This window comes from Mustela erminea, chromosome 2 (genome assembly GCF_009829155.1).
Source record: "Mustela erminea isolate mMusErm1 chromosome 2, mMusErm1.Pri, whole genome shotgun sequence".
Taxonomy (NCBI): Eukaryota; Metazoa; Chordata; class Mammalia; order Carnivora; family Mustelidae; genus Mustela; species Mustela erminea.
In genome coordinates, this window is record NC_045615.1 from 56,862,633 (window position 1) to 56,883,639 (window position 21,007).

Consider the following 21,007-nt stretch of genomic DNA (forward strand, 5'->3'; position numbering starts at 1 on the left):
GATCCCAGGACCCTGGGACCATGACCCAAGCCGAAAGCAGAGACTTAACCCACTGAGCCACCCAGGCACCCCGGGAGAGATGTCTTGTAAAGAGACTTGAGGACTATTTCACTCTCTGTCTCTCAAATAAAGTCTTAAAAAATGAGAGAGAGAGAAACTTGAGGAATCTTTAAATTTTTTTTTATTAACATATAATGTATTATTAGCCCCTGGGGTACAGGTCTGTGAATCTCCAGGTTTACACACTTCACAGCACTCACTATAGCACATACTCTCCCCAATGTCCATAACCCAACCACCCTCTCCATATCTGCTTACCCCCAGCAACCCTCAGTTTGTTTTGTGAGATTAAGAGTCTCTTATGGTTTGTCTCCCTCCCAGTCCCATCTTGTTTCATTTTTTTCCTTCCCTACCCCCCAAACCCCCCACGTTGCCTCTCACTTCCTCATATCAGGGAGATCATATGATAATTGTCTTTCTCTGATTGACTGATTGATTATTTCACTAAGCGTAATACCCCCTAGTTCTATTCACATTATTGCAAATGGCAAGATTTCATTTCTTTTGTGGCTGCATAGTATTCCATTGTATATATATACCACCTCTGCTTTATCCATTCATCTGTTGATGGACATCTAGATTCTTTCCATAGTGTGGCTGTTGTGGATACGAACGTTGGGGTGCACATGCCCCTTTGGATCACTACATATGTACCTTTAGGGTAAATACCCAGTAGTGCAATTGCTGGGTCATAGGGTAGCTCTATTTTCAACTTTTTGAGGAAGCTTCATGCTGTTTTCCAGGGCGGTTGCACTAGTTTACATTCCCTCCAACAGTGTAGGAGGGTTCCCCTTTCTCTGCATTCTTGCCAGCATCTGTCATTTCCTGACTTGTTAATTTTAGCCATTCTGACTGGTGTGAGGTGGTATCTAATTGAGAAATCCTTTGATTGTGATAAAATACTTGATATATTGATTAGTGGTTTCTAGGGTATACAGAACTGTTGAAACTCATCAGTTATATACTTTAAGTCTGTAGTTTATTTTACATAAATTCTTCTCAGTAAATAAGGAAGGAAATCAGGATCTAAACACAGAAGTACACTTTTTTTTCTTTTTATACACAAAATAGATGTCTTGAAAGACATTCTGGAAAACATGACCATGGACCTTTTTCTAACCCTTTCATTAAAAACTAATTAATTTGTTTATTTGCTTCCATTATACTCTAAAAACTAAATTTTTTTACTGCTTAAATATTTTCTTTCATACTTTTTCTCCATGACTATGAATTAGTTATAGCTCAAGTTTATGAAGAATCTTAGGTACCCCCCAAAAAGTTGATAAATAAAGACAGGAGAATTAATGCTAATTTGGTCAGAGTTTTTGAAACACCTCAAAATGATTATGTAATGTATGTGATTAGTCAGTTTAAGAATTATTACACCTATTAAATAATAATTACATTACAGATGAGCTGGAGAAAGCACTTAATTTTACTGTATTTACTTAATCTTACTATGAATTCATAATTTATAGATAACTACACTTATGTTTATCATGGAAATGAACATTTAATTTCTGTGAAGTCTTATGTAAACCACCTTTCTCATTTTCCTTCATCTGTTCCTCCAGAAGACATATACCCTCTCTGTGCTTCCATAGCACCCTGTAAAAACTATACTGAAACTTTTATTCTGTTTACTATTGCTTTTTTCCTCATGGGAATAGGAACTATGAAAGAAAGGCCTTCTTAAATCTCTGTTTTTATCCACTGTGCCTGATGCAAAAGCTAAATTAACATTTAATAAGCACCTATTCTATAATTGAATGTGCTAATCTCTCTAGCTATGTGTATTTATTTTGTAAATATTGAAGGTCTATTTAGGATTGTCCTGTCTTCTTAACATTGTATAATGTCCTACTTTATCCCTGGTAATACTGCTTGTTCTCTGTCTGCTATGTCTGACCATATAGATGCAAATTTCCTTTGATTAGTGTTTTCATAATAAATATTTTATCATTCCTTCATTTTTTATCTGAATACATTTATTTTCAAAGTGGGTTATTTGTAGATAGTATAGTTGGATCTTGCTTTTTATTTAATATATCTCTACCTTCTAAGTGGGAGATTTAGACCATATGTATTTAAAATGCCTTTTGTGTGGTTTGCTTGGCTTGAAATCTTGCTAGTTGTCTTCAGATTTTTTTTAACTCTTCTTTATTCTTTCCACCATTTTTTTCTGATTTCTTTTGGAAAAATTAGGTAATCTTTATTTTTCCTATTATTAGTTTATTAGCTGTACCTTGTTTAAGTTTTTTAGTGGTTGCCCTGTGGTTTGCAATACACATCTTTAACTTACCACAGTTTACCTTTAAATACTATATCAAACCACATATAGTTTAATAGCCTTACAACTATATATACTTCTAATTCTTCCTTCTTACACCTTGTGCTATTATTGTTACACATTTTGTTTTTCCATAGATTAGAAACCCTGCAGTACATTGTTCTTTTTACTTGAGACAATTTATTATCTTTACATATAGGAGGAAAGCTTTTTAATATTTACTGTCATTTTTGTCATTTTCAGTGTTCTTCATTTCTTTGGGTAGATACAGATTTTTAGTATTGTACACCTTTTGCCTAAAAAACTCTTGTGAACATTTTTTTGTGTAACAGATTTGCTGTCAGTGAATTCTTTCAGCTGAAAATTCTTTACTTCAGCCTAACTATTGAAGATATTGAACTATTGAAGATAATTTCACTGGATAAAAAATTCTGGGTTGACAGTTAAAAAAAAAAAGTTTTAAAGCACTGTATCAGTATTTTATAGGTATCATTCCATTGTCTTGTAGTTTGAATAGTTTAGATGGGATATCAACTGTTTTTCTTATTTTTGCTATCCCCAACATAATTCCCACCCCCCACCCCTCACCCCGGCTGCCTTGAAGAGATTCTTTCTCTTTTTTTTTTAAATTTTTCAGCAACTTGACTTTTTTGTTTTTATTGTTTGTTTTGTTTGGGATTCCTTAAGCCTCATAGATTTGTAGCAGGATGTCTTTCATTATTTTGAGAAAATTCTTAGGCATTCATTCTTTTAGTATTTCTCCTACCCTGTTCTCTGTCTCTTCTGGGATTCCAGTTACACTTACATTAGATTGTTTGCTATTTTCTTTCAGTTCTTAGATGCTTTAGGTTTTCCCCTTACTTGTTTTGTTTCCTTGTGTTTTAGTTTTTATAATTTCCTTTGATCTGCATTTACCGAGTTTTTGGTTTTCTTGAGTCTACTGTTCACAACCTCTTGAATTAATTGTTCACCTTTAATATTGTGTTTTTCATTTGTAGCATCACCATTTAACTCTAAAGTTTCCATTTCTCAGCAAAATTCTAAATCTATTCATGAATATTATTTACATTTTCCATTAGATCCTTTAATATATTAATCACAGTTATTTTAAGGTCCTATCTGATATTTCTAACATATAGGCCACCTATGAGTCTCATTCTGCTAATTGGTTTATCTTTTGATAGTGGGTTATTTTTTCTTCTCTTTTATAATATATCTCTTAATTTCTTTATTGAGTGCTGGACATTGTATATAGAAAAACAGTAGAGACTGAAATTAACAGTATTTAATCCCCAGAAGTAAGCACACTTCCTTTTATTACAGGCAGTTAATATAGGTTGGAGGTTCTGCCAATCTAGTCAGAAGTTGAACTGGGTTCACACTTTGCTGTTCCTAACTTTGTTTCAGTGCAGTAGTTTTCAAACTCTCTTAGTAATGGGCTCCTCTTACCTTGTGCTTAGATAGGGGTAGTTAGTATTCTGGCTTTCTCTTCGGCCATCTCTGCATGCCTAAAGGTGGTATGCATATACCAAATGTGGTATGCATGTACCACAAAGGGATTCCCTCCATATTCCTATTCCTCTTCCAACAGTAGACTGGTTCACAAGCACCTTGCAGAGTCTCCATCATTATTACTATTACTCCACAGGGTAAAAACCCAGTTCTAAACATTTTGATGCTAAATGGAAAAAATTTTCAAAGACAGTAGGATTAAATAATGAGGAAATAACTAATTTTCCTTTGGATGTGCTAGTATCACAGTTTGCACATGTATACTGACAATTAATTAAAATCTTATACTAATTATACTTGAAATATATTGTTAGTGATCTGTGAAATCATAATTTCAGTGAAATGTATAAAAACTGAATATATAGTAAAGGGTTACTTAAATGTCAATACTTTTTTTGATTGAATATTCCACATTGTTTATGTGGAAAAGTGTATTAGTTTTCTATGAATGCTATAATAAAATACCACAAACTGGATGGCCTAAAACAACAGAAATTTATTATATTGTAGTTGTGGAGGCTGTAAGTCCCAAATCAGGGTGTCAGCAGGGCTGTGCTTCCTCTGAAATCCGTATGCAAAGAGGCCCTTTTTGTCTTTCCTAGGTTCTGGTGTCCTCAGGAGTTCCTTGGCTTGTGGCAGTAAATGCCATTCTGTCTTTTGTCTTTACATGCTCTCTTCTCCCTTTGTGTTTCTGTATGTTCCCAAGGCATTCTCCTTTCTGCATCTCTCTCCTCTTAAAAGAATACTAGCCATGGGGCACCTGGGTGGCTCAGTGGGTTAAGCCTCTGCCTTTGGCTCAGGTCATGATTTCAGAGTCCTGGGATTGAGCCCCGCATTGGGCTCTCTGCTCTGCACAGAGCCTGCTTCTCCCCATCTCTCTGCTGACCCACTTGTAATCTTTCTCTCTGTCAAATAAAAAAAAAAAAAAAAAAAAAAAGAATACTAGCCATATTGCATTAAGGGCCCACCTTATTCTAGCATGACTTCATCTTATCTGTTCACATCTGCAGTGACCCTATTTCCAAATAAGGTCACAGTTTGAGGTCCTGGCGGTTAGGACTTGAACATATATTTTGAAGGAACACAATTTAACCCATAATAAGCAGGAATAATGTCTGTGTCTCAAAAGCATACTCCTAAATCAGTAATATTATCTCAAACAGGTAAAGATATTAAACTACTGAATTTGAAAAGCAAGCTAAAAATACACTCATGGGTATATCTTCGTGTCATGAATTTAACTTTCTAGGAAGAATTTTGATATTTGATTCCTTTTCAATTCAGGTAAATTTGAGAAAAGCAGCTAACCTTTTAAAAGTCATATTTAATAAAAATATTTATAAACTATCCCATTTGCTGCTTATTTGAACCATTGTTTACATAGAGTTCTGGTAAAATTAGGCAATTCAGTCATTTCCTTAGTGCAGTAATAGGATAGTTTGGGGATTTTCAGTAATATTGTTCATTTAGCTTTCTAAGACATCTGAATTTCATAACACATGTGGCTGGCATTCACTGAGAGCTAATGGGCTCTTTGAAGTTTAAAAGCTGGTCTTTAGTTATAGTTTGATATTGACTAAGAAGATTCAGAATAGTATTTGCATCTCTGCATTTAAGAGTGTAATTTATGTTGCCTATTGTTCTCAAATCCTTGTTCAGAATATATTTACATGTGTTCAGATTCTATCATAATAAAATATTTATTCTTAGAGTTTAAAAGTGGCATAGCAGTGGATTTTGAAGAAAAGCAATGTGGAACTTCATTAAAATAAATTTTATCATGGCATCTTTTTAATGCCATTGCTTTTTGCAAACTAACACTAGTAAGGACTTAAGTTATAATTGTTTTGACTTTAAGCATCTACTCTGAATCACCTTTGTGTTCACCAAAAAAGAGCACTTCAAAAATTATTATTTCTTAACAGTAAAATTTTTCACAACTCAGCTGGAAAAAAACCAGGTCTCAGATTTCCAGCTTAGCTTGTAAAAAGACTGTTTCATTTATTTACCATAAGTCCCTTATAGTTTCTAGTAATAGTTACTTGGGGAAAATAAAAATAAATGCCTGAATTATAATGATTAATGATTGGAAAGTTAAAATAGCAAGATTTGAGGGTTTTTTTAATACATTAAAAAAGAAAAACAAACACAGCATATACTAGCACTTCCTGCATTTGTAACACAGAGTAGAAATAGACGTTGAAATAGAAATGAATAAGAGAGTGTCAGAGCTAAAAAGAAGCCTCCGCAGTCTTCTTCCCTGCTTCCCCCTTTTCCAGAGCAGGAAGCACATCAACAGAGATTAAGAGGCTTTCTTGTGGTCAAACTTAACAAAACTTACAACCTGGAAATTACTTCAGTGATATTATAGTTTTTCTAATATTAAAAACTTCTACCTTTATTGAAATTTTTAAGTTAACATTTCAAATTATCGGTAACAAAGAAATTCAGATTCCCACTCTCAACGAGGACTAGTCCTCAGATTTAATTATTAAATGTTGTTTGCATTCAACTCCTTGGAGACCTTAGCTTATGACATGTCTACAGCTTTCTTTACTTGAAGAGTAAAAGTTTTTCCTTATTTTGAAAATAAATCTCTTTCTTTTCTTTATCTGTACTTAGCTATAAACAAACTTAGATTACAACAGGGGATACTAAAAGTGTTTGGAAAAGGATACATATGCTCCTACGTCTAACAGTAGAAGGAGGGTGAAAAAGTGAGGAAGATTGTGTCTTCTGTTTTCTCTGTGGAGCAGGAAATATGGTTTCTGGAAGAATGCAGATGTTGAGAAAGGGCAGGATTTTAGAAAGTTGAGACTGGGTGGGTCCTCATGGCTGATGTGACAGGGACATGTGAAAAGATACTGCAGCACAGTTTGAGACTTTGTCCATGCTTATGGACAAAGAACTTTCAGTTTAAGAAAAGATTGTGTAGTTTGCTCATTCTTGCTGTGTTTCTAAATATTGTTATTAAAAGCATATTCTCTAGGAGTTTTAGAAATGTTTCACTCTCAAAATGGATCTCATTGAATAGCGTAGTGACCGAGTTGGACGTACAACTTATGTTACTATACTGTGCCTCTTTAAGCTTTTAACCAATTTTATGTGAAACAGGTTTTATCATATCAACCACTCTTTGTTTAGTGTGCATTTTTGATAGCTGTTATAGTATATAGATTAGACTTAATATTTGTTAAGTTCATGGATACTCTAAAAAAGTTTTGAAGGGGAAGATACTAAAGAACTCTTCCAAAGTGAATCTCCAAAACTAGATTCTTTTTTTTTTTTAAGATTTTATTTATTTATTTGAGAGAGAGAGAGAGAAAGAGAGCATGAGAGGGAAGAGTTCAGAGGGAGAAGCAGACTCCCCGCCAAGCAGGGAGCCCGAGGCGGGACTCGATCCCGGGACACCAGGATCATGACCTGAGCTGAAGGCAGTCAGTCACTTAGTCAGCTGAGCCACCCAGGTGCCCCCAAAACTAGATTCTTAATCGATACTAGACAGTGCTGTTGTCTTAATGAAATGAAGGGCAAAGTATTCCATTATACTTTTTTGTGTGTGTTTAATGAGGGAACATGGAATTAAAATTCAGATTTCCCAAGTTTTAATTCAGAATGCTGGTATTTAATCATGATCTCTTTAAGCAAAGTCTGAGTTGTAAAAAGGGGAAAAAGAAATAAAGTTTATAATTTATATTCTTAGGTCACTTATCATAATATCTCTAAAGTACATTTACAATATAAGTCATTTGTATTTATCTTCTCCATGCCTTAGCTTTCATTTCTGCCATCAATAACCTTAAAAAGCCTTTATAGCTTTATCCTCTGTTCACTTTTAATTATACAAAGCACGCTAGCACTTACTATAGTGTTGTGTGCAGCCTATGTTCAGCCAGCATCATTAATTAGCTCTTGCAGATCATTATGTGCAGGAGGCTTTTATAGAAAACAGAGAGGAAGGTGGTCACAAACCTATGGCCCTTCAGAATGTTAAAGGTGAACTCTTTTTATTTGATACAATTTCTTTTAAAACACAAAAGCTAATTTATTTAACAGTATCTGCATACATACATATTTTTCTCATGTTTATCAGTAGTAATTTGTAACAAAATTTAGATGAGAACTGTGTGTTCAGCTCCTACTGTTTATTTTTCTCATGTCACCGTTTTCTGAGATGTGCATCATAGTCATCACCACAGTGACCACTCCTAATGTCACAAAGGATCCTTAACTTTGGCTAGTACATTTGAGCAAATGGATGCATAGGAAACCAAGATCCTTGTTACACAATCAGAGGGTGGGAGGAAACTAATATCAATTATGTATGTAGGCATAAGTTTTTAAATGGATTTTTTTTTTTTAGAGAATTTTTAAAAAATTTTATTTATTCATTTGACACAGAGAGAGAGATCACATAGGCAGAGAGGCAGGCAGAAGGAGAGGGGGAAGCAGGCTCCCCACCGAGCAGAGAACCTGATGCGAGGCTCGATCCCAGGACCTCAGGACCATGACCCGAGCTGAAGGCAGAGGCCCAACCCACTAAGCCACCCAGGCGCCCCTTTAAGTGGATTTTTAAATTTGTATTTCATACTGAGAATTTGAGAAGAAATATGAAAAAGGTGATGTTTAAATCACAAGTGGAAGCAGCATGTTAATCATAGACTTTTTAAATTGTAAAAAATTAATTTTAGATAAAATTTGCTATTGCAGATTATAGGCTGCTTTTACATCTAGTACCATTATGCTTCCTCAGTTTTTTCAAATACTTGGGCCTTATCTTCTCTTTTGGAAATCTGGTGATGATAGAAATGATTAAAAAAAGCAAACAACAGTTTATTTGCTGGTGTTATTATAAAGCTTTTCTATAAAGCATGAATGTAAGAAAGTTCCAGAATTGCACCTAGTCGTATATTTACATAGGCTTGATAGGCACCTTTTACTAGCTACTTAGCTGTCTTTCCATTTTTTTCTTTCAAATTCTAACATCTGTGTATCTCTGCATTTATCTGTTTCTTTCTCTCCTTTTCTGCTTGAACTATTGTGGGTTGGGTTTTGTTTTTATTTTTGTTTTCCCATGTAATGCTATCTACACTCAATATCAGATTAATTGCCTTATTGAAAGTACAGTAAAGTAGACTGCCAGCAAAGACCTGGCTTTTGTATAGTCTGGAACAGGTTCAACCTTACCTACCAGATTTCCTAAATTTTAAAAATAAAATAATACCCAAGTAATAGTGGAGGGGTGAAGCAGTGAACTCACATGCTGCTTCAGGGAGTGGACACTGGCTTTGGCAACCTGTTTGTCATTATGGAGAAAGTGGAGGTTATGCAAATTCAGTGAACCACAAGTACCATCTGTGTATTATAAAGAATAGCCCAAACCTAGGAACAACCCAAGTAACACTCATTAGAAGAATAGGCCAGTAATTGAGATGGGTGCATACAATGAATATTATATATCAGGAAGCATGTAACAGAATGGATGAATTTCACAAATGTAATATTGAGTATAAGAAGGTAGGCACAAAAGAATAAATGCAATGTGATTACATTCAAAGAAAGTTCAAAAAACAGGCAAAGCTAAACTATTCCATAACCATATTGTGGTGGTGAAGATAAAAGCACATAAGTGATTTTCATTCTCATTCTCTCTCTCTCTCTCATACACACACACACACACACACACACACACTCACATTCATCCTTTAGTTGAATGATAATTTACCAAAATCTAAGCAGAGGCCCCATTTATTCAGGAAATACTAAGTGTCTACTATGTACTAGGTATTTGTTGCCCAGAACAGAGAGGGAGCCTAGTTGGGAAAACATACAAATAAATCTGAAATTAGAATACACTGTTACGGCTCACAGTGATTGTATTCAGTGGTTATTTTAGGTCTTTCCCTCAGCCTTACCATATACTTGTACCTGATAATGGAATATCAACTTGGTAACTTTTTTTGATAACATTTTTTTTTCTCATTTGTGAGACATAATAACCATGACATACAAGTTTTATTGCTTCCTGGTTTTGGCTACTGAGGAGTAATGGAAGTGTAGTATCTCTTTAGATTTTTAGCTCTGCTCTTACCTACTGTGAAGAAATACCATACTTGTGCTAGAAACTTCCTTCATATGACAAGTCATCATTAGAGAATGTAGCAGGGCCTAGAGAGTTGGTGGGCTGCACTTTGACCAGTGTTTGGATAACTCACAATTATGGGAAATTAAAATATATTTCTGGAAGTGACAGTGCAGGATGCTTCACAAGTTAGGAGTTATTTATTATGAGAAGAGTTACAGTCAGCCTGTATTTCAGAAATAAAGTTTAGGATAAGGGAGCTTTTGTAAATTATTTTTAAGTGAACAGTAATAGTACTTATTTTAATATTGTAACATAAAACTACAGAGCTGCCTTTATTGTGGGAGAACAATTTATATGGACTTGTGCAATGACAGATGATCTAGTATGTATTGTAAATGATTCATAAGATACCTGTAAAGACATTCTTTCACTGGTTTTGGTAGAGTAATAGAACACAACATTGTCATTTATTCTTTCGCATCCTCTAATTCTTTAAAATATGTTGATAAATTATCTTTAACCATATTTCCCTGGATGACTTGTCAAAGGTGATGTGAGGGGCGTGGGGAAGGAATTGCATAAACATTCCTATAGTGGTGGTGAATACCTTTTTAGCTTAGATTATCTATTATTATGTGTGCTTTATTTTTCTTCTCAGATTTGGTATAATGTAATTTCTAATACAGAGATTAAGTTTATGTTCTGTAACCTACTGATGATAATACATGAGTGAAAAGCTATGTTGTAAATAATCGAAACAGAGCAGGGACGGAGGAGGGAACTGAAGAAGGAAAGGAAAAGAAGAAAAACACTGTGGCTCTCAGACATAAATATGTGGTTTGCCTTCCAATTGCAGTTATATTCTTTTTTACTGCATTATTAAATTTGATGAACAGATTTGTTGGATAAATTTGTATTGAAATTTATTGCATTAGTGAATATTTTGAATATTGAATAGTTAACTTTATTTTTTTAAGTTTTATTCATTTATTAGAAAGAAAAAGAATGAGAACATGAGTTGCAGGGAGGGCTGAGGGAGAAGCAGACTCTCCATTGAGCAGGGAGCCTGAGGCAGGGACTCTGTTCTAGGACGCTGATATCATGACCTGAGCCAAAGGCAGACATTTAACTGACTGAGCCACCCAGGCACCCCAGATGGTTAACTGGTGTTAGGAAGCCAGCTTTGCTTTTAAAATTCACTACAAATAGGCTCCACAAAGTTTCTAAGTCTTAGTTTGCTAGGATATGAATTTAAGGCTTAGTTTAGCAGTTCTCTTAAGATTTCTAAGTCCTAAGCCTGTGTGATTTATATTTTGAAAGCCCATATTTAATCAGCAGTCTGAATCAAAGACTATTTAAGCTTCATATTTTAGGCATGGCATGTATTGTATATTTATATTATTTAAGGTCTGAACATTTAGATTTATAATCATAATGTTCACTTTTCTCTGACATCATACCCATACAAATTGCCCAACAATTGAGATAATTTACATTTATGTTATTGGACAGTGAAACTTTGGATGTTAAATTTCAAAATGGGATATGACCAGTGTTCTTGACTGGCTTATCTGACTAGTTACTTTAACAGTTCGTAGTTTTCTGTGATCTCATTAGCTGACGAGCATAGGTTCCCATTCTGCAACTGTATAACAACACAACAATGCTAAGTGGACAAAAATATGTTATTTCACTTTAGTATGGATTTCCTGAAAAATTTTCAAAGTTATCAAGCAAATATTTACGAGGCCATGCTATGTAAGGGTGTGTGTATGTGTGTGTGTATACCATAAGAACTGATATATATTGTTTCATTGTCTAATATGATTCAGGAACAATTATAAAGATATGACCTTAGTTTCAGTTTTCTTATTAGAAAAATGAAAATCTTTCATTTACTTAGCGGTTATAATACCCTTGTGAGCCATTTCTTTTACTGACCTTTTGTACTATGCTTCTGTAGCTGCCTTGCCCAATATGGTGTCCACAAGCCAGATTTGGCTATTAAACAATTGTGAATTATAGCTAGTCTGAATTAAAATGTGACTGTAAGTGTAAAGCACACTCAGATTTCAAAGATTTATCACAAAAAAAGACAGTTTAAAATATTGATTGCATGTTGGGATCATGTTTTATTGGACTTAATAAAATAGATTGTTAAATTTTTTACATGTTTTTGGTTTTTTTTTCATATGGCTACTAGTAAATTTATTTTTTTTTATTTTTTATTTTTTTTTTAAAGATTTTATTTATTTATTTGACAGAGAGAAATCACAAGTAGTCAGAGAGGCAGGCATAGAGAGAGAGAGGCAGGCTCCCTGCTGAGCAGAGAGCCCGATGCGGGACTCGATCCCAGGACCCTGAGATCATGACCTGAGCCGAAGGCAGCGGCTTAACCCACTGAGCCACCCAGGCGCCCTGGCTACTAGTAAATTTAAATCACATATGTGGCTCATACTTAATGGCTGTCACATATCTTTTATATGAGGAAAGTCAGGTTTTGAAAGACAGATACTTTCTTTCATCTCTTTCCATTCCTACATTCAGGGGTTAGAAAGTTTTCTAAAGCTCTTTATATATTCCAATCATTAAATGACATCTGTTCTATATAATATTTTTGTATACATAACAGAAGGTATATCTGGCCATCATTTTGACCACTGGTTGTAATGTTGAAGTACACTAGTATGTTCTAGAATGGAGGAAATAAGGAAAAATGAAACACAAAATAGCAAGAATTGAGAAAGGAGCATGTTTGTGGACTATAGTGATGCCATTAAAAGGATGCTTACTGTGATATAGAATTATTATGTGGGTTAGATGGTTTTCTTTGATAACAACTAACTTTGAAAAACACTGATAGATGGTTTCCAAGCTCAGGAAAAAAAAAATTCTATAAAATATTAGTTCCTGGTTTTTTTCTCTTACACAGTTTTAATTTGTGAAAGAGCAGGTGAAAATTTTCACATGTGATAGTCATACATTCCTAGGACACAGAGTTCTTTAAGCTCCTATGTGATGTCAGTGAGAATAAACTTTTTTCTCTGAAAAAGTGATTGTCTCTTGTCCCCATCCCACCCCCATTTCCATGTTTACTTGTTTTGTTTTTCCAAAAAGACATTTAATGCCCAGCCTAGGTTTATTTTCTACTTACTCACTAAATAAGAAATAACATTGTTATGTTTTATATTTGAAATTGTAAGGTACATTTCTTTTTTCTTTTATTTTTAATTTAACTCTTTGTTTTACAGATGAGGGCAGAAGTGCAGTTGACCAAGCAGGTGGTGCACAGATTGTAATTGACCATTTAAGGTCACTGTGCAGTATAACAGATCCCGCCAATGAGAAGCTCTTGACTGTCTTTTGTGGCATGCTGATGAACTATAGCAATGAGAATGGTAAACAAAATTGAAAACTTGCTTTATCTCTGGGGGAAGATTAAAAATAATCATTACTATAGCACAGACCAAAAATATTCAGAAAAATTATGAGCAAAGAATTCATAAGTGACAAGTAAAATTAATAATTATCCAACATTAAATCACAGTGTTTCAAAAATATAGAGCGTTCTAATTTATTAACTGGGACAAGTTTTTGAAGGGTTACCCATGTTAATACCCAAAACGAAAACAACATAATGGTATGCTATAATATTTTTCACACCACATTTTCGAAATAAGCAGTATTAAAATAGTTTCATGTTTATTACTTTATATTAATACCAGGAGTAGCTTTAAAACACAGACACTATATTAGTAAAATTATTTTATCTAGATACTAGATTTACTTGTCAGAATAGAAAACAATCTTTTAATAAAATCTGGCATTAGAAAAATAAAGAGTAATTGTGGTTTCTGATTTTAGAAATTTAATAGAAGTTTCTTTTCTCTGTAAAACATTCTTAGAACTTGGCAACAAATGACATGTCAAAATTTTCAGATAACCTATATGGTTGTTAATTAAGTGAACATAAAAATGGTGATATGAAAGCTTCGCTATACTTTTAAATGTCACAAAAATTGTATCATCTTGTATGAATTACAGCATGTATTGAACACTCAAAAACTCTGATAGGTTTCTGGGCTATAACACTCTTCAGATCATTTTGTGGTTTGTTTTATAATGGCATCTTAAGCTTTAGTCTTTGACAGAGACCTATTTTACTTGCATATTGAACATGTAATATTATTCTTCATTTTCATGTGTTCTAGAAACCCAGGAAACTTTAGGCATATTTTTCATTTTTCACTTTTGGTAGTCATGAGTCCAAAGAAATATTCTCAATAATTAAAAAAAAAAGATAAACATTGATGATGAATGGCTACTGACATTTGTCCTTGGTGTTAGTGACAAGCACAAACAGTGGGGACTGTAGCCCTTGTCCCATTGAACAGGGAGAGCCCCTACCCTCCTCTAGTCTATAGTTTCTGTATGGCAATTTGGCCAGCTACTTCCATATCTTTTCATTTGGAGATAGGGGTGTGGGGGGAGCTGCAAATGTAGCTTTTCATGTGATGTCTGATTTTTAAATGTTGGATTACATGCACTTTTGTAGCATGGTACAAGCTAAACTTAGAATGTGTTCTCAGGTCATATCCTATACAAAGGATACCTGTTTTTACACCTCTGAATTAAAATTTCCAATAATAGTAATAAATGGTTTTTAATTGACAAATGGCTAGCCATTTAAACTCAAGATAGTAACAAATTGTAGCCTTTATAGGGCCAGCTACCACTTTTTTTCTCCCCCGTAGTGGACTCACTTTTGAAGAAAAAATGTACAGGAGAAACAGAATGAGTCTGCATGATCCATAAAATGAATAGCTGGTTCCTAAATAATTGAAATTTGACCATTATGCACACATATCTGAATTGCATGAAGCAATCATTGGCCAGTTGCTTATGGTACTTTAGCTTCATTTGGGACATCTTGGACACCCATCTTCATTGGGTATTCATCTTGGACACCTGAAAAAGTGGGACAAGATGCTAAGTGGAAGAATGGTTTAGAAAGATAAATGAAAGAAACTAGCCATGAAGTTATTAGAGCAGCTTTGGATATAAAAGGATTAGTCTTGTTATGGATTTACACTCGTTGTTTAGTTCAAAGATCTGCATAAAAGCTTATCAAATGGCCAAATGGTCTTTAAAAATATCCCTCATTCTAATCCAAAGGAAACTGATTTCCTTTTGAGTCCCTACAGTAGGATATCACAATGTGTAGACATATGTGTATTGAGAAGGAAATGATTAACAACATGCAGAGTCCACAATTGAAATGTATAATGTATTTGTTTTGTTAAGGGTAGGCTTTTTTCCTGGCAAGTATTCCCAAAAATAACTTAAATATTTTGGAAACCCTGATTAACTTTCTCAGAACATTATCAGAGCAGAAATGTTTTTGTTCCATTATTGTAAACCTGTGATTTGAGTGAAGCTTTCAAAAGTTATTAGATAAAATAGAAGTCAAGTTATCTTTAGTTTTTTAAACAGGTGCCAAACATGTAACTGTCTTCTTTCCTCTGCTTGCATTTACATTTGTCTGTCATGGGGATCACAGTTTGTGAAGTACTTCTTTTTCTCCCTAATACTCTTAAACTTAAATTATATTCTTTTCATTTTGCTTAATTATTGTATCTTTGTTGTTCTGTTGATTACTCTTTTCTTTAAAATATGTGTTTAAAGATCTGCCTACTTAAATATTATGTCGTTGTGGCTAACTTTAGATCATTTGATACTGACTGTGTACCCCTAGATGAGTCACTGAGGAAAAAAAATAGAGCTTTTTGAAATTCATGGGGCAGTTTTTATTAGCACAGAAAAATGAAGTTCCTTTTTTTAAAAAAATTTTTAATTTTTTATAAACATATAATATATTTTTATCCTCAGGGGTTCCAATCTGTGAATCGCCAGGTTTACACACTTCACAGCACTCACATAGCACATACCCTCCCCAATGTCCATAACCCCACCCCCCTTCTCCCAATCCCCCTCCCCCCAGCAACCCTCAGTTTGTTTTGTGAGATTAAGAGTCACTTATGGTTTGTCTCCCTCCCAATCCCATCTTGTGAAGTTCCTTTTTATGTGTATTTACTATTGCATTTCAGTACATAAGCCTCTGCTGGTAACTGAGTAGAGAAGTTGAGTGATAAATTATTACTCTACCAGAAAAGTTAACGGTGTCCTTAGCCCCAAGAGCTTAAGCCTTGTTCATAGGGAGTTATTCCTTTAGCTTCACAGATTAATTTTTTTTAATGTAAAGATGAGAGAGTGCTGAAAATGGTCACAAAGATCTACCAACATAGTTTCTTTGATGATATTTTTAAATTGTATATTAGTCCTAAAAGTAAATTGACACCAAACTGATACTTAAGATATCTTGATTCCTGTCCATCTGGTGGACAACTGTGAGCATATTCAATTTTTAAATCCATTAAGTAGAGAATAAAAAAAATTCCTAACTACATGTAAGACAGATAAATTATAAAATATGTATGTGGTAAAGGTGTTTTTGTACCCTTTGATGAAACTGTATAAAACTCCAGGTTCATGAGTTTTAAAATCTTGAGCCAGCTCAGGACAATACGCTTTTAAGCTATGAGCTGAATATATGCTTTTGTTTCCCCATTTGTGAAGCAATTAGAAATTTTTATACCCAAACTCGTAAGTGTAGAATATCTGAATAGAAAAGGTTATAATTGCTTAGCCAGAAAAGTTGTATCCATAATATTATATAAATAAAATCATGTTTAAATAGAATAAGAAAAACTTTTTTTTTTTTTTCAGTAAAAATCATTTAAAATTTATCCTTTTGGGGAAAATCATACCTATTTTTCACATGGCAGAAAAGCACTCTTCAATTCTGTGGCTCTCCAAAATAGTCTCAGTGTTTGACAGTTCTGGTTAGAGCAAAACATGTTGACAGTTTGATAGTCAGTTTGAGGAAATATGCAGAACTTCCTATATTTTCTTCATCTTTTTATTACTTATCCTATAAACAAGAAACTCAATCCTATTATTATAGGTATTTTTATCTCATTCGTTTCTTGGGTATCTTTTTTTCTACCTTTGGTTACCCAATGCCAAAATATTGCAGCAAAGACTAAAACTTCTGTTCAGATCTATTTTCAAACATAACACCGTTTTAGCTTATAGTAGAAGTTTGGCAAATATTCATTGACTTCTGGATATTTAGTATTGTCTAAAAATTTTTTATTAACAAAATCAGTACTTGGAAGAAAAATGGGTTTTTAGAATATATTTTATTAATTTAGAAGCATTATAAATTTGCCCACTATGTTACTTGATATTCCCTATTCATGTTCATTGTAGTAGCAAAAAGTAGCATTGAAAATATCCTGATGGTGGTGAAAAATTTACTGTAGGTGATCCACAAACTTAAAAAAAAAAATCTGTGCATGTATACTTGAAAATTGATTGCAGTTTGAATGGAAGCAAACCAGTAATCAAAAGCAAAGCACCGGAGTTATTTAATACCTTCTTCAGGAATCTGTTGATGGTCACCATTTTTGTTATCTTACCTATAATATGTAATAACCATGGTGACCGTGATTAATCATTAAATATCTCTTGGAAAACTCTGTAATTGAGAATTTAATTTTTTTCCTGAATATCCTATGCTAGAGACATAAAATATAGGGAAAAGTCTGTTATAATTCTTTTTTCTTTTATTTTTCAAGGTCTGACTTTTTATTTTATTATATTTTATAATCACCATGCAGTACATCGTTAATTTTTGATGTAATGTTCCATGATTCATTGTTTGCGTATAACACAGTTTTCCTTGCAGTCCATGCCCTCCTTAATACCCATCACAGGGGCCTACCAATCTCTTCACCCCTCTCCCCTCTAAAACCCTCAGTTTGTTTCTTGTAGTCCACAGTCTCCCATGGTTCCTCTCCCCCTCTGATTTCCCCCTTTCATTTTACCCTTCCTTCTCCTAATGTCCTCCATGCTAGTCCTTATGTTCCTCAAATAAGTGAAACCATATGATAATTGTCTTTTTCTGCTTGACTTATTTCACCTAGCATATAATTCTTAAAATTATTGATGGTAAGCACTAAAGCAAGGATAAAGTTACTTGTTGTACATGAGCTGTGCCATAAGACAGAAACAGAAGAAATAAATGTGCCATCAAGGAAGGAAAAATTAGTTTCCTTCTCAAATGGTTAACATAATATACACAGTTCATGACTGGCTTCTTTATATAAGCTGTATTGTATATATGTGAAATATGTATATATATGATAGCAGTTTAAAAAATATGTATATTGGATATTTGGATTTCAGTTTGAGGTTATATATGTGTATACATGTGATCTATATTTAATTGTATATGTATATATGCTTTTTCAAATAGAGCTGATTTTTCTCTAATATCTTAATAGTTCCCTGTTACCGAAAAACTAATTTCTCGCGGCTCCTAAAATCTCTCTGGGATACTCTAATAATAATTCTCACATTTATTTGCTGTACAGACTCATGATAAGTGAACTGTGTTTGAAGGGAGGTGCTCTCTGTGTTCTAGGAAATCGAGCACAAATGCATGGGTATATTACTGGAGTGTAACAATTGAATTTAAGTATTCAGTCCAGTATATAAATTCATTTGTTTAAAATAGGCCTGTAAAGTATTTTCTCTCTAACATAAAGGTTACTTGATATGTAATTAATGTAATTAACTGTAACTACATTACAATTAATGTAATTAATTATATCTGCTACCTTCATTTCAACCAATAGCAACAATTTCACAATTTTAATCTTACTATTAATCATTTTCCTGGTAACTTCAGTCTAGTAACTGGCTTAGTTTTACTTCATACTTAAAATAGGAAGAATGGAAGTTAATAAGGAATAATCCTGATTAAAAACTAAAAAGCACTTTGGCCTGAGCTACTCGTTTATTTTTAAGTTTATTACAGGTGAGAAAGAATACTTCCTAGATATTAGATGTGTAGAAAATGATTTGATTTGCGTAAGTGAGGAACTGTTTCCATAGTTTATTTACTATGGGTACAAGCTAATTAATAATTATACATAATTCCTAAATACTAAAAAATTTTTACCTAACTTTAAGGTAAAAAAAATAAAAATACAAAATTTTATCTTTGTAACTTATTGTCTTTTCCCCATATTAATTTGCCAGTATACCATTTCAGTGTATTTTCTGTTTATTCCCCACCCCCTTGTTTATAAAGGCCAGGGAGATGTGCTTTTAAGTTTGCATCTTTTGAAGTCCAGTATGTCAAATTAAAATACTCTATGTTAAACAGATTGTACTATAAGACTTTTATGGTCATTTAGGCTTTAAAAAAATAGATGGTATAATTCTTTATTTACCATTTTCTCTTTGTAAAAAATTTCTGAATTTTTACTGTTTGTCTAACAGAGCATTCTTACTTACTCAGCCAGGTTGAGCTCAAGAAGTTCTGCTACAGGGGTGCCTGGGTTGCTCAGTGGGTTAAGCCTCTGCCTTCGGCTCAGGTCATGATCTCAGGGTCCTGGGATCGAGTCCCGCATCGGGCTCTCTGCTCAGCAGGGAGCCTGCTTCCCTTCCTCTCTCTCTGCCTGCCTCTCTGCTTACTTGTGATCTCTCTCTGTCAAATGAATAAATAAAAAATAAAAAAGTTCTGCTACAAATGTCATTTTAAAGAAATTGTTTTACTGAAAGATAGAACAGTTAGTTGTTCTTGTGCCTCCTGCTAATTCAGTCTATTAAATTTGACCTATTGGATTAGCTTAGATTTTCATCATAGTCCTTCTAAAAAATTACTATAATAATGCTCTTACTTAATGGATAAGCTAAGAATTTGTTTTTTAGTAGAAGTATACAAAACGCACATTCAGTTTAATCCCACATGGTCAAGTAGTGGCATTAATGTTTAGCTTTGACCATTATAGAATGAACTTCTGAATGTAAGATCTGAAATTTTATCACAAAAAATGAAATTATTTTTACAGTTTTTTCATTAATGATTTAAGGTTTGGCTTTATATTACAGAAATACTACTTAGCAATTTTAGCTTCCTAGATTTTCTTATAATCATAATGGTGCATTTAGCATCGTGATACCAAATAGATACCAAATTATAACTAAAGGCAGTAGTGTAACAGATATGTTTGGGGTTCCTCATTCACTAACGTGTTTTTCTTTATTTGATTTATGTCTGGATTGAAGATATTTAATCATAGATGTTATTGAAGATTATTTTCGAGATTTGCCTCATAGTGAAAATTTGAGTTGCCAGGGTTGGCTTTCTGACTTTAATTCATCATCACAAGATATAAAGAATTCTCAATTTGCACTTCTTTTTAAAAGATTCATGGCCTGAACAAAATTAAGTAACTAAAAATTAAAAACAGCTCCTAACATTTATTTTATGTTGTAAATTCTAAAGATAGTAGGAAATCTGACCTCGGTTATTCTGCCTTGATTTAATTTTTTTACATTTGCATAGTTCACCATTATTAGTTATTGCCACATTTTAAATACTGCAATATAAATATATATTTATATTTCAACTAAATGACAGAATTTCAGCATATGAAGCACATAGGGAGATTTTCTCTATATATGGAATGCTTACCTGTATTTAAAAATGAATATTTAGGGGCACCTAGGTGGCTCAGTTGGTTAAGCTGCTGCTTTGGGCTCAGGTCATAATCCCACGGTCTTGGGATCAAGCCCCACATCAGGCTCCCTGCTCAGAGGAGAGCCTGCTTCTTCCTCTTGTGCTATTGCTCTGCTACTTGTGCTTTCTCTCTGTTTCTGTGTCAAATAAATAAAATCATTTTTAAAAATAAAAAATAAAAATGAATATTTAGGTAGTAACAGTAAAAGTGAAAGACTAGGCCTTGTTTTATACTGTTTTTATACTGTTTCTATATTGAAACATGATGGTATCAAGCCCATGATTGTTGACTGTGTGTATGTTTGTAGGAAATACCACTGAAGTAAGTATTCAGATGTTTGGCCTTCCAGGAGCTAAGGCTAAAGCCAGAGGCAAATAATGGATTTGGGCCACGTATCAGTCCATT

General features: G+C 33.6%; 1 protein-coding gene across 11 annotated transcripts in view; it reads left to right on the forward strand.

Annotated features, from left to right (window-relative positions):
* RAP1GDS1 (Rap1 GTPase-GDP dissociation stimulator 1) overlaps nucleotides 1-21,007 on the forward strand; it is a 153,997-nt gene that overhangs the window by 85,976 nt on the left and 47,014 nt on the right. For 10 of the 11 annotated variants that reach the window (XM_032332949.1, XM_032332958.1, XM_032332953.1 and 7 more), the window contains one exon: nucleotides 13,199-13,345. The exons of the other annotated variant lie outside the window; for it this stretch is intronic. In XM_032332949.1, the coding sequence (XP_032188840.1) occupies nucleotides 13,199-13,345 (147 nt within the window). The remainder of the gene's footprint in view (nucleotides 1-13,198; nucleotides 13,346-21,007) is intronic. 11 annotated transcript variants of the gene reach the window in all.